This window comes from Toxorhynchites rutilus, chromosome 3 (genome assembly GCF_029784135.1).
Source record: "Toxorhynchites rutilus septentrionalis strain SRP chromosome 3, ASM2978413v1, whole genome shotgun sequence".
Classification (NCBI taxonomy): Eukaryota; Metazoa; Arthropoda; class Insecta; order Diptera; family Culicidae; genus Toxorhynchites; species Toxorhynchites rutilus.
Window position 1 is genome coordinate 216457113 of NC_073746.1, and position 14321 is coordinate 216471433.

General features: G+C 41.1%; 1 protein-coding gene across 2 annotated transcripts; it reads right to left on the minus strand.

The window, feature by feature from the left end:
* Positions 1–4375: 4375 nt before the first annotated feature.
* On the minus strand, positions 4376–7491 carry LOC129780471 (bromodomain-containing protein 8). 2 transcript variants are annotated; one of them, XM_055788787.1, is made up of 2 exons: positions 7354–7491; positions 4376–7298 (listed from the first exon to the last, which is right to left on the minus strand). In XM_055788787.1, exon 2 carries the CDS (start codon positions 7289–7291, stop codon positions 4436–4438), a length of 2856 nt encoding a protein of 951 aa, XP_055644762.1. In that variant the 5' UTR covers positions 7292–7298; positions 7354–7491; the 3' UTR covers positions 4376–4435. The 2 variants fall into 2 exon arrangements, with proteins under 2 accessions (XP_055644762.1, XP_055644763.1); XM_055788788.1 differs by having other exon boundaries at positions 4376–7293; positions 7354–7480.
* Positions 7492–14321: the final 6830 nt, after the last annotated feature.

Sequence of the window (14321 nt, forward strand, 5' to 3'; positions counted from 1 at the left end):
ACAAAAGATAAAATGTCCAAGAGTTATATGATTGCTATTTATTGAGTCGGAAAATTGTTTCAATAGCCTAATGATAGCTTCGAAAACAGGTTATAAAATGACGCTTCCTTTGCTTTCGTTCATTTCTTACTCTACTCTCGCACCGTGACGACTCGTTTGTTTGGGACCAAGCAGATAGCAGGTTAGTCTTTCAGTGGTAAGGCACACGAAAGCAGCTCGGATAAGCGCACCAGTAGCAGGATAAGTGGAGAAGCCACATCGCTATCGACCGGGAACTTTGCGTGAAATTCATCGCTATCGGAAGTCGACCGAATTGCTGATCCGCAAGCTACCTTTGCAGCTTTTGGATCGTAGAATTGCTCAGGACTTCAAAACCGACTTGCGCTTCCAAAGTTCCGCGGTTATGACGCTGCAGGAGGCTTATTCTAAGATACAAATTTGTGTGCTATCCACGTAAAACGCGTCACATCATGCCCAAGGACATTCAGCTGGCCCGTCGAATCCAAGGAGAGGGTGCTATATTAGCTTAGCATATAATCAACGGCCCTTTTCAGGGCTCCAAATTTGATGGATTAGAGTTCAGAAAAGTTTTTTGCAGGCCAAACTGAAACGAGAATTTTCGTTTGGATGCCATACAGCATCGAGAAAATTCCGGAAAGATCTAATCGTTGCTGAAAAATAATCTGTCAGTTCCCTGGGAATTGAAGAATACATCCATGCGAAAGAGTTTATTTTAATGTTTTTGAATTATATGGCGAACACAGCGACCAAATACATTTGATTTCGTAATTTTTCAATCAAGTGTAATTAGCTGGAAGGCTTCTGAAGATTATTCTTTCCCATCAGTAGGATATTTTCGTATCCAATAATGGATGCATAACATGAAAAACGTAAAACGTTTCGTATCGCCAAAATTATATAATTTTCAATCGATTATTGCTCAGTCGCCGAAATTTTCATACTCAGAAAGTTCATTCTCCTCTAGTTTGCCTTCCAAATTGCCATCGTAAACCACACCTTCTCTCGATTCAATCACGCACGGAAAGCATACTGAAATGATATTCTGGTGGTGAAACCCATTCATTTTTCGTGAGGCGTCGTGCACAAATTACGTAACGCGATAAGATGTTGCGTTACTTTCTGTTTATTAGAGATAGGAAATTGCGTTACGAAAGGGGGAGGGGAGGTTCAAAATCCAGATTTTTGCGTTACGTAATTTGTGCACAACGCCTGAGGACATCGACAAGACAACATCGTTACTGAACGAGCTGAACGGCGAGTGATCGAGGTATTCATTACCTGGCTTGACCTGACCTGAAATGCAATCAGTTTGTTTTAACTGTGAGGGAGCGCAGAAAAGCCGATCGATCAGAAGGAGAAGAGAAGGTGACCAAGAGAGTATCAGCATCGAAATACGGTTCCTCGGGAAGACATAGAAGCAGCCGCCACACACACACACACATACACGCGCGCAACTCTTTTCGTTTGCTGGTTATCGAGAGGAAACCTGGAAAGAAATGATCGTTGCTGAAAAATAATCCGCCAGTTCCCCTTGGAATTGAAAATTACATTCAAGCGAGTTTATTTTAATGTTTTCTATCCATATAATACTGCGACCACATACATTTGGTTTTGTGATTTGTCAATCAAGTGCAGTTAACAGGAAAGCTTCTGAAGATTATTCTTCAGAACAAGGTTTTTTGTATCCAATATTGGATGCATAAAACCTTGAGTCTTCAAAGTAACACTCTCGTTTTTGAAGTCACCCAAATATTTATTTATTCATTCATTCAGGATGGATTTAGATTCAACTTCAAACAAATGATATCTAAATCAACGATAGTCCTACGTCACCCTTGCGGTTATACCATAGATATAACCCACTTCCTGTTTTTTGCAATGCCGATTTCCCCTGGCTCCATGGTTTTGAAGTCTGTGTCAGGGAAACATCCATTCCAGCGATCCTACCTCAATCGTTGCGTAATCATAACTAAGTGGATTTCCGAGCGGCACTCGCTTATATACCGATTGATGTGATTTCAATAGCCTGTTTTGAAAGTAATTTTAAGACCATTGAAACATGTTTTTGGATCAAAAAGTGACAAGCATATAACGCGTAGACATTTTATCTTTCGAATGAAGTGTTTATCATACCATTTCGTTCAGTTGTTTAGAAGGTATTAACGCTCAAAATCTCGTTGCTCCGGCGTAACGCTTTCATTTTCGAAACTTTGAACTTACACCCCAGTATAGAAATGGATGACGTAGTCCTACGTCAAAAATATGCTCTCTTCATTTGTTTGTCATGATTTCTGGCGCAAAAATAAACAAAGTTTATTCACTCTACATAATGTGAGATTTTCGAAACTTTGTTATTTAATTTTTTTTTATATAAATTGTTTATTTTTACAGGCTCAGTTACTTAAGTTTAAAGTAGCCGAATTCTTAAATATATGTTTTAAAACTATACATAAATAATTTTCCTAACACTATGGTTAGTAAGGTGGAAAACCGATTACTCGCGGTTTATTCGAGTTTAGAGGGTGACATATTCTTTCAGGAAAGGGATGGGATATAAGGGAATTGTTACAATGTTGATGATCACACTCGATTCTTAAATCTATTCGTATATCTATTGTATATTTACATTTCAACTGATTTTACTGTTTATACCAAGGGGGCCAATCGCTCGCAATGGATGAAAAGGAGGGTATAAGGACATAGGTACAATCACACACGAAGATCGATAGTATAAGGAAAACATATATTTGGGTCATGTAATCAAGGTCTAACCGAGCCAACACATCTCTCACCGGCACATTGGGCTGTCTTCCTCGGGCCCGAAGGGAGTTTTCTAAATTCGATCTGGCGACAAGATACACCTCGCACGACCAAACAACATGCTCGATGTCGTGATAACCTTGACCACAGACGCAGAGATTGTTGCTGGCAAGATTGAAACGAAAGAGAAGCGCATCTAACGAACAGTGATTGGACATGAGTCGGGAGAAGGTGCGAATAAAGTCCCGACTCAAGTCCAGACTTTTGAACCACGGTTTGAGGCTAACCTTAGGGATAATCGAGTGAGACCACCGGCCCAATTCATCTTCGTTCCATTTGCGTTGCCAGTTAGCGATGGTATTTTTACGGACTAAAGAAAAAAATTCATTGAAGGCGATTTGACGCTGGTAAATGTCGCCTTCAATCGCACCTACCTTTGCTAATGAGTCAGCCCTCTCATTACCCGGAATTGAGCAATGTGAAGGGACCCAGACAAAGGTAATGACATAACAGCGTCTGGATAAAGCACTCAAAATTTCTCGTATTCTCTCAAGGAAGTACGGCGAGTGCTTTTCCGGCCTCACTGAAAGGATAGCTTCGACAGAGCTAAGACTATCCGTTACAATGTAATAGTGTTCAACAGGTCGTGAGGCGACGCTGTCCAGCGCCCAGTATATCGCTGCCAATTCAGCAATATACACTGAGCAAGGATTCTGAAGACTGTGGGAGGTGCTAAAAATTTCGTTCAACACTCCAAATCCTGTGGACTCAATCATAGAGGACCCATCAGTAAAGTACATATAATCACAATTGATACCCCCAAACTTTGAATCGAAGATCGTTGGAGCGATCCTCGATCGTTGATAATCTGAATATCCATGGATATCCTGCTTCATGGACAGATCAAAATGCACAGAGGAATTGATGTAGTCAGGAAAACAAACACGGTTGGGAATATACGAAGAAGGATCAACCTGCATGGAGATGAATTCATGATATGAACTCATGAATCCGGAGTGAAAATTTAGCTCGATCAGCTGCTCAAAATTTCCGATCACCAATGGGTTCATGACCTTACACCGGATGAAGAACCGAAGAGATAATAATTTGAAGCGATCTTTCAGTGGGAGTTATTTTTTGTATTTGAGTAAATTAAAATTGCAATCATGTGTTTTTGGGTGAAAAACTATCAACTTTGAGTAGTAATATATTGGATATTGACAAGTTCTGCATCGCAAAATATTGGTCTTGATAAGCTTGATAAGCATTCTTATCTTGCCAACCAATACATACTATACACTCTTAACTTGATTTAGTGAAATTTTGATAGAAATACTAAAAAATGTCCTTATGACAGCGTTTTTGATGTGTAAAACCTTTTCTGGCGGTAAATTGCAATACTTGAATTTATGAGGGGATATCCACGCTCATAGAACGAAACAAGAGAAGTTCAGGAAATATGGGGGAAGAAGCAGGAATAGGCTCAAGTAACAAAAACCGATGAGAATAGGATTTGAAAATTCTTCTGTGTATTTATTACAAATGAATCAAAGACAAATTCATCCACACGAAAATGAAAAAAAAACAATTTGTATAATTTTTGAGAGCATTTATTTTACACGATGTTATAATGTGATGAATCATACGCTATCAATTAAATACGAGCAGCAGAAGTTGAACTTCTGGTGTTTCCTTTGCGCGAGTTTCTTTTGCTTGCACTTCCACTACGGGTTTCCGATTCTTTGTCTCGAGCATTTTTATTCACTTCCGCATTTGTCTCTATGATAGCAGTACTTTCTTTTAACAGAACCCGAGCTGCTGTGGGCGAACAAAGATCCGCTCGGTTAAGCATAATCGCGTTGGTACACACCAGCATTAGATCCCGCTGATATTCGGCTGTTGTTCGAATATTACCGTTGTCTATATTCCTCTTGATTGTGGATAGATCCATTGGACGGAAAATTAGATCCGCTGTTTGATCGTCGGGTAATGGTTTCAAAAAACTTGAAGCGTATCGTAGAGAAGTGATTTTCGAATGAATCGAAAGTATCGATTTTTTCCACGCGCGATAATCTTTATCTTCGCTCGATGCCGGAGAATTGGGAATCGAATCCATAACAGGAGTCGAAGAATAGCTACGTTTCATTTTATCATTTGCATCCTCGTCCAACAAAATGAAAGGACTTTCCGATCGATCACGGTCACGCAGTTTGCGTAACGTTCTTCCCTCGGATGATTCTTCGTTTTTTGGTGTAGCCAATTGATCCTCTTTCACCTTAAGAGAATCATCCGCTGGGCGTCGACGAGAATAGTCTCGTTTTGTTTTAGAGATTTTCATTTCAATCAAAGAATCATCATCGGTATCGGTGACCGTAACGACAGGCTCCTCGCATTTCTTCAGCTTTTGCATATCCTGCATGTTTTCCTCCGGGTCATCCAAAGTTTCCTGCGCATCCATGAATATATCCTCCTCCGATATCGGTTTCTCCTCTTTGGATTTTTGAATAGAAAGTGGAACGATCGGTTCATCATCGTCTTTAAAATCATATTCAGATGCCAACTTCTCCAGCGCCTCTTTCTTTGCTCGAGCAGCTTCCTCCTCATCGGTAGAAGTCTGCCTTTCCTTACTTTCTTTGCTATCTTGTGCGGAGGTTGACGAAATATTTGCGCTTGCAGTGGAATCGAAGTTTTCCTCTTTAATTTCATTATTTACATCTGGTTTGGATTCAGACATCTTTAACTCATTTGAACTTGTATCCAAAGACGCAAGTGGTTTATCTTCCGAATCTTCTTCAGCATCCGCCTGAATTGGGTTTGGAAGTTCAACTCCCTCTTCCTTACAAGACTCAAATACTTGATCGATGCTATCCTCCATCTGCACATCTGCGGTCTCTTTGTTCTCAACGCTTGAAATATTAGTTAATGGGGAATTACTTCGACTATCTTTCGCCGGAACGATCTCATCTTCGTTTGTTTCCGAATGTACTTCACTAACATTCTCAGATAACTCATCCGATTGTTTGCTCTTTTCTTCCTGAGTGTCGTTGGCCTTTTCTGGTGCTTCTTCAACAGATTTCTCGACTTCCTGTTCCCCAAGAATACTTAACTCTTCAGAAACGGTTTGCGCTGGAGAAATATCCGTTGCCGTAGCGTCGGAATTGGCCGTCTGAATGACCTCAGGAATAGTTTCCTCGTTTTTTGAACCGGTTACAGGTAATTCTTTGCTCTCTGTGGTATTGGTTGCAGATGACGCTATTGGTTCGTCTAAAACACCCTCATTCTTTTCTTTCAGAGCTTCGGCTTCTTCCATTATCGAATCAACCACATTTTCCAGTATTTCATCCTCCAGAATCATAGCGTTGTTATCATTCAGAATCTCATCTAATTCTTCTGGCATCAGTTCCTGAAAAACAGCCATCAAATCTTTGGCTGGATCAACGTTATCAGAATCCGTTTCAATGTCTTCCGCTTTGTCTAAATTTTGATCTTCGGCTGAAGGAGTTGACGGTGTAGATTTACGTTCTGATACGCTTGCATTATGTTCTTGCTGTTCAGCATCTATCGAAGCGGATTGATTAGGAGCAATTTGAAATGATGCCATATTCCCAGTATTTGTTTTAATTGCTCCCTGCGCTGAAGAAGCACTCTGATTTCCGTCGAAAGATTGGGACGCAACAATGGTCGGAAATATTTTGTTTGCTTGGACATTTACAGCCGCTGAAGAGTTTCCAGTAAGCAAATTAGTTATGGTAGGAGAAGAAGCGGCTTTACCGCTAGAAGTTTGCATCAGCGCATTACCCGTAGTATTTGCTGAAGGATTTTTTAACAATGATGTCAGCAAGGGTGATGTCCCAGATTTGGACGAACTTTGGCTGTCTTCATCAATTTCATCCTTGACCTTGACCGGGGTGGCCTGTATTTTAACGGCGTTAGGAGAATTTGGAAACATAGGCCTCCATTGACGTTCAAGTTCCAATTTCTTTTCCTCGCGTTCCTTCAACCACTGGGCATGTAAAACCTGCTCTCTCTCCTTCTGTGCCTTCTCCATTTCGATTTGCTTCCACATCTCGCGTAACTTTTTCTCATCCGTAACGCCACTTTGTATCAGTATTATATCCTCCTTCACTTTAGTATATTGTTGAGCCTCTTCCTGTATAAGCTTCTTCAGCTCTATTATTCTTTCCTGCGTTAACTTCCGCAAAATAGATTCGCTTGGTGTTTCCACAGCGATAACACCATCCCTTTCGGAAGCGGTCCGCTTCTTGCGCTTGGGTGTTTCAACATTTTCAAGCAATTTACCATATTGAGCAGCGCAAGATTTTTGCGAGAACCAATCTCCGGGACGATTGGTTCCGCAAAGAACCTTCAGCGCTCGGCTCACGGACATCCAGTTCTGGTCGCCGCTACAAGCCACAGCCGACGCGAGGCAAAGCTTCTCCTTCGTTGACCATTTATCAAGAGGAACGCGCTTCAGCTGAAGCCGTTCCTGTATGGACGGAAGATTATTCATGTCTGAGCTGGAAAATAACAAACTTTTTGGATCTTTTTTTTTTTTAGGTCAACAAAACTGACCTCTATAGTCCCACCATTTCAAATTTGATTTGATATAATGCACAATCAGCAGATTTTCGGATGAATGACTCTCTGAACTGAATCGATTTACAAACAATGCTTCATCGCAGTCATATTGATCAAAATAATCAATTCCAATGTCAGCTTGTTGTCAGTTGACGCTTCGATCAAGGAACTTTTCAGTGAGGTGCAATGTTATGCCGATTCACTGCTCGGCTACTGCTTAATGTGATCATACATTGTTTGACCGAATCTAAATATTTGACACTGAACAAATATATTCAACACAAAATGCGACAAGTAAATATTTATTCCTATGGGTGCTCATACACTGTTTGACCAATACCAAATATTTGACTATTATTTTTTTTATAAATTCGTTTATTTTTACAGGCTTTGACTATTTTTGACAGATAAAATTTGATCAACGTGTACTGATCAAATATTTTCGACGCAAAACACGACGAGCAAATATTTAGTACTTGTTTGCTTAAACCAATTTGACCAGACCAATTTGTCACACAATGTACTGACGTACGTTAAATATTTCAATCAATTTTTTTGTATTTTTGATGTTTGGCATTATTTGCACTGTTGATAATTAAAGAGTGGCAAACAAAGTGGCAAGTGGCAAATAAAATTGCCTAAAGAGATGCCAGATCTTTTTTATTGTATTTTTTATTCATTCATTTTCAAATCATTGAAAATATGTTTAATTTAATTTCTATTTGAATCGTTCAGCGCCGAGTTGGTCCTTCTTTTTATTTTATCAACCTCAATGAAATAAATCAATGAATTTTTAGCAAAAAATAGAGCAACACGGATTAATTTGTGCACCTGGCATTCATGTCCGAAGGTAAACATTAGTAAACATTTCGCAATATGACCGAAAGGTATGTTTATTATTATCTATATAATATTTTTTTTTCAAATTATGTATTATAGATGCAGGGGAGACTGTTTCGTTGGAGATGGAAGCAAGTATCCTAAAGATGACTCCCGGGGGGAGTTTTAATGCAACTGGAAGTGGCAGAAGGATGGAGCCGGTGAACAGCAGTTTGTGTTTCTCCTTCCTCTCTTTCTTCCGGCAGCAGAACACACTCATCCTGGATAAGAACACCCAGCCGAAAGAGAAGACCTTTCCGTCGCTACCGAACCTCGAGCTGCTATGGATAAATCACTGTGATATTGCCAGAGTCCAAAACTGGGTCCACCGAATTCGGGACTGCTGTCCGTCGCTTTAGTATCTGTCGTTGCTTGGCAATCCCGGCGCGACGTCGTCCTTCAACTATACCCTCAAGTACAACGACCACCGCATGATGCTGATTAGTATTCTGCCAAGTTGCGCTATCTGGACGACGCCGAAGTGACCGAGGCTCAACGGGTCCAAAAGAAACAATTTAGATACAACTTTAATCTCAGCCAAACACCGTTCAATATCTTCGAAAGCATCGGCCGGTCGGAGCAGAGCAGAAGCAGGAAGAAGACTTTAGCGACAAGGGGACAGGGTGGCGGTTTCGGAGCAGAGCAGATGCAGGAAGAAGGCCGTAGTGACGAGGGGATAGGGTGGCGGTTCCGGCGATTCTTGAAGCGATTGACTGTTTATTTTGTTTTGTTTGTATTCGAATAGTATGACCATCAAGCTGACCGAGAAGTTGGGCAATAGTATCGAGCTATGTTATTCGATGATAATTAAGCCACTTCATACAGCGATTTGTAGCGTATTCTTTCATTTGAATTTCCTGCAAGGAATGATCAGCAATGAGTATTATTACAAACCACTTCTGGGAGACGTCTCCAAAAAAGAATTGCAGCAAACAATTGACACAGTGTTTTTTTTTCTGTGATAGCTGATGGGAATTCAATAGATTTCTTCGATAGAAGCTACTAGAGATTTCAAGAGCAAAAAATATGCAATCAAAATCTTCTTGAAGGCGCTCTAAGAGAAACCTTATGATGTGTTCAAGTGAATTTTGATTGAAATATATAGGAGTAGTTCGATGATTAATAGGTTCATTTTGAATACTAGTATAAGGTTGACATGGGATTCCGACAATTAATTTAGTTTATTCGAGTTACCACTAAATCTAAATATTTTTCAAATTCTTTTAGAATTTTTTTTAGCATTTTCGGAAATATATGATGTACCATGAAAGCATGTTATCTGGCGTCGGAATCTGAAATGTATGCCAACGAGAAATAATGCATTTATGCTTCTCAGATACGTTAATGCCGTTGGATTCCTAAGACTCTTTCCTTCAAACAATCGTGTTGTGATAGTAAACACACTACTAATGAATTACAATCCTATATGATCGAACATTTATTCTCTTTTATTAACTGCATATTTCAAACATCTTGCAAAATATATCCATGTTACGATAAACTAGTAAAACGAGCGCAAGCATTTTGAAATTTTCTATTAGTATTTAGGAAATACCCTCTTACAAAGAGCATTAACTTAATCACAAAAACCTTCATAAAAGAAAGAAAGGAACCACCACTATCTTAATTCTTCGCCTCTTCCTGTGCAGCTTTCTCGTTGTGTTTCATGTGCCAGTCAAGGTTAATTTTTAGGACGGTTTCACCCCGCTCCTGGGCCTGATTACTCCAAAAAGATCATCACAAGGCAGCCGACTTCTGTTGCAACCAGCGATTTAGCGATTTTGATGCGCACCTGGTTGCGACATGACATCTTGGCTGCAAACAAAAAACATTTTCATGAGATTGACAAAAGTTTAAGTTGATTGTAAAGTTTCTACTTCACTGGAGAAAAACTTTAGTAAATGCAGCTACCAAATCTTTAGTAGTAGAAACATTTGTAAAATGTACACATTTTTTGTAAATATTACAAAAACTTTGTTAAACTGATGTCAGATGCAATGTACACCCCTACCAATGATTCGTACATTTTACTTCATACACTGAGAGAAATAATTAGTAAATATATCGAATTTTTTGGTAAATACTACCAATCTATAGTCATTTTCGACCGTACTAATAAACACATATGTCAAGCAGAACAATGATTCGGAAGCCCAATATCGGCTACATTTTCTCGCCGAAAATGCATGTATCAGAATTATATCCTTATTATACCTCCGTATTGCCTTATAGGAACAATGAAAATGGTTAATACGCGCTTTTCTCACCAATTTTCAGATATGACAATATCCAAGCTTACTAATGTTATCGAGTAAAATATACTAATCTCTGGTAGGGATGCGGGTTTGTTGACAATATGTACAAAAAATTTGTACATTCTACTAATTTTGCATTACCAAATGTATTTAGTAGTTTTCGACCGAGGATTTTTCTAAGGGTAGCATGTGTAACCTTGAGTATTTTCATTTCTGGCAACTGTGTGTATGCAACCGCCATTTCTCTAATGGAAGCGAAGTGATACGGTGGTAAACATTCGGTTTTATTATTATTCATTTTGTTTGATTTTTCCCCTTATTCTATTATCCAAAGATCACAACCAACAGCAGCAATGGACTGCCTCTCGATCGATTCGTTGTTCCAGGAAAAGATAGATATCAGTTGGGCCAATCGTACCGTCAGCAGCGAAGAAGCCAACAAAAATCGTTTTACACTGAGCAATCAACAGCTACAAATTCGGACAACATCGACTCGGATGGAAGCAGCAGCAACATCGCAGATTGTCGGTGTTATTCCATATACTGTCTGCAGCGAAAACTCGACTAGCTGATGAACGATATGCTACAGCGAAAGTATCACAATTTCAAACACATCGTCACGACAACATTAATTCTACAGCAATACTTGGCGACGGCACCCAGCGAAAACCATCATCATCACTACCACCGACAGCAGTCCACTAATCCTACCATCGAAGGATCGGAGTGAAAGCGATATGTGTCCCATTTGTGACACAATTTCCTCCACAAATCACGACTTCACGGAGCTCAACAATAGAAAATCCGCGTCTGAGGATGATGGGGAGAGTCAGTTTGCGTGGTAAATTTGGTACATGATAACACGGTACATGCATTCGTCTTCCTAAGCTCGAAGCCGCCGGACGGTTTTATATCGTTATCGTCCATCGTTGAAGTGATACCGTTATTTTCGTGGCTGATGAAGTGAGTGTTGGACACTAACGGGATTCCCTGTGAATTCATTGAAGCAGACACAACAAGCGAGAGGAAGAAACCCTGCACGCGAGCGCTGTGTGCTGGTGTGTTATCGCCGTAGCACCGTCTTCGACATCATCACCGCGTGGTGCGATACACGGGTTCAGCTGTACCGAACGATCAACACGCAGCACCGTTATAAATAATCCGCACTGGAGTGCATAATAAGTATACTGAAATTAATAGGTTAAGGTTATTAGGTTAAGGTTAATTATTAAAAAAAATTGCAAAAATTATAAGAAAGTGTACATCTGCCATTTTAAATGGCAGAAGGGGAAGAAAGCGTTGACATGGATATTGAATCCACTGTCTCCCCCTCCCCAGCTACGGGTGCTGGGAAGTCGCTTAAACGCGTTCCCCCCTCAGAAGATGTCTCTTCACAGGAAGAGTTCACTCACCTCAACAAGCCTCCCTCAAGAAAATTTGCAAACCTTTCCTCTTCACCCCCTCATTCTCCCGCTCCCGTTTCCGCTCAACTCCCGAACTTGCCTCCCAGCCCTACTGATCCCGCTCCCGCTCAACAATCGACCTCGACCTCCCCTTCAGTTGCTTCCTCTCCTCGTGTCAAGGTCTATCCAGAAGATTCACCTGGAGCTGGCCCATGGGTTGTTTTTTCCGGCCCAAACCGAACGGAAAATCCATCAATGTCATTCAGGTTTCGAAAGATCTGGCAAGATATTATCCTCCGTGGTCGAAATCTCTAAGGTTAGACCGAACAAACTGCGTGTTGTCGTGAGTGATCGGAAACACGCAAATGCAGTTGTGATCGACGAGAGATTCTCCCTAGAGTATCGTGTCTACGTGCCGTCCCATGACGTAGAAATCTCGGGGGTGATAACTGAAACGGGTCTGACGTGTGAAATGATAAAGGAAGGAGTTGGTAAATTTAAATGACTCCCGTTGGTGGGCGTTAAAATTTTGGACAGCCGCCAACTAGGAAAAGTATCCCAAGAAAAGGGAAAAACTAAATTCACGCCGTCAGACTCGTTTCGAGTAACTTTTGCTGGTTCCGCTCTCCCTGACTACGTCATGGTGGGCAAATTAAGACTGCCTGTGCGACTCTTCGTGCCAAAGCCCATGACTTGCCAAAAATGCAAGTCAGTTGGTCACACTTCAGATTATTGTGCCAACAAGGAGCGCTGTGCCACTTGCGGAGAGCAACATGAGGGGAAATCCTGCAGTGCGACTGAGCATAAATGTCCATATTGCGGGGGATCCCCACACGAGCTCTCAGTTTGTGAAACTTACAAGAGTCGCTGGGAGAAACAGAAGCGCTCTTTGAAGGAACGCTCAAAACGCACTTTTGCGGATATTTTAAAGGGCGCTTCTCCACTGGCCCAACAACAACAACCAATCAACACACAAAATGTCTTCGCCACGTTGCCCGTTGACGAAATGGAAGCGGACACAGCTAACGGGGGCACACCGTTCATTTTCCAAGGGAATCCCCGGCGCAAAAATGTGACCACTCCCAAAGTTCAAGGACAAGCCCCTCCGGTTATACCTCCTGTTAGCATGCCTAAAAAATCGAGTGCAGCGGACAAGCAAAATCAGGTTCCTCCTGGCTTCCGTGGGAATAGTTCACCTTCGAACGACCCAGCACTCGAGGAGACATCAGAAACCCCAAATGTCCCTATTTTTCCGTCCAGCTCAACTCCCCAATCGGGATTTATAAAGTTGACCGACCTTCTGGCTCAAATCTTCACATGCTTTAATGTTTCCGACTCCATCAGAACCATTGTCATTTCAATGCTTCCAGTATTAAAGACAATTTTGCAACAATTGATGCAAACATGGCCCCTCCTTGCAATGATTATCTCTCTTGATGTCTAATTCAAATAGAGAGGTCGGAGATATCACTGTTTTACAGTGGAATTGTCGTAGTCTTATCCCTAAATTGGATACATTCAAATTTTTAATTCATAACTTCAATTGTGACGTTTTTGCTCTGTCCGAAACTTGGCTTTCTTCGCGAGATGATATCTCTTTCCACGATTTTAATATTATACGCTTGGACCGTGTTGACAGATACGGAGGGGTGCTATTGGGGATCAATAAGTGCCACTCATTTTTTAGAATTGACATTCCACCTATTGGGAGGATCGAAGCTGTTGCTTGTCATGCAAACATCAGAGGCAAAGACCTTTGTATTGTCAGCTTATATTGGCCTCCGAGAGCTGCGGTTAGCCGCAAGCAACTTGTTGACATGTGCTCACTCCTTCCTGAGCCACGATTGATCTTGGGAGACTTCAATTCTCACGGAACTGCCTGGGGGGAACAGTACGACGACAATCTTTGTAACAGCTTCAATATGACCGTTTTGAACACTGGGGAAACAACACGTGTACCTAAACCTCCTGCTAACCCAAGTGCTCTTGACCTCTCGCTTTGCTCGAATTCACTATCGTTAGATTGCAAGTGGAATGTAATCCAGGACCCCAACGGCAGTGACCACTTGCCAATCAAAATTTCCATCACCATTGGTTCGAATTCTTCTGAATCTATAAACATGGCATATAACCTCACAAGACACATTGACTGGAAAAAATATGCGGACGCAATTGCTCTAGCCATCAATTCCAGAGATGGTTTGCCTCCATTGGAGGAGTATAACTTCCTTTCTCGTTTGATATATGACAGCGCGGTTCGCGCTCAAACGAAACCCATCCCAGGCTCCACTTTTCGTCAAAGGCCTCCCAATCCATGGTGGGATAGCCAATGTTCCATTCTTTATCAGGATAAATCGAACGCATTTAAAGCTTTTCGGAAACGTGGAACCATTGAGAATTTTCAAACGTATTTGGACCTTGAAAA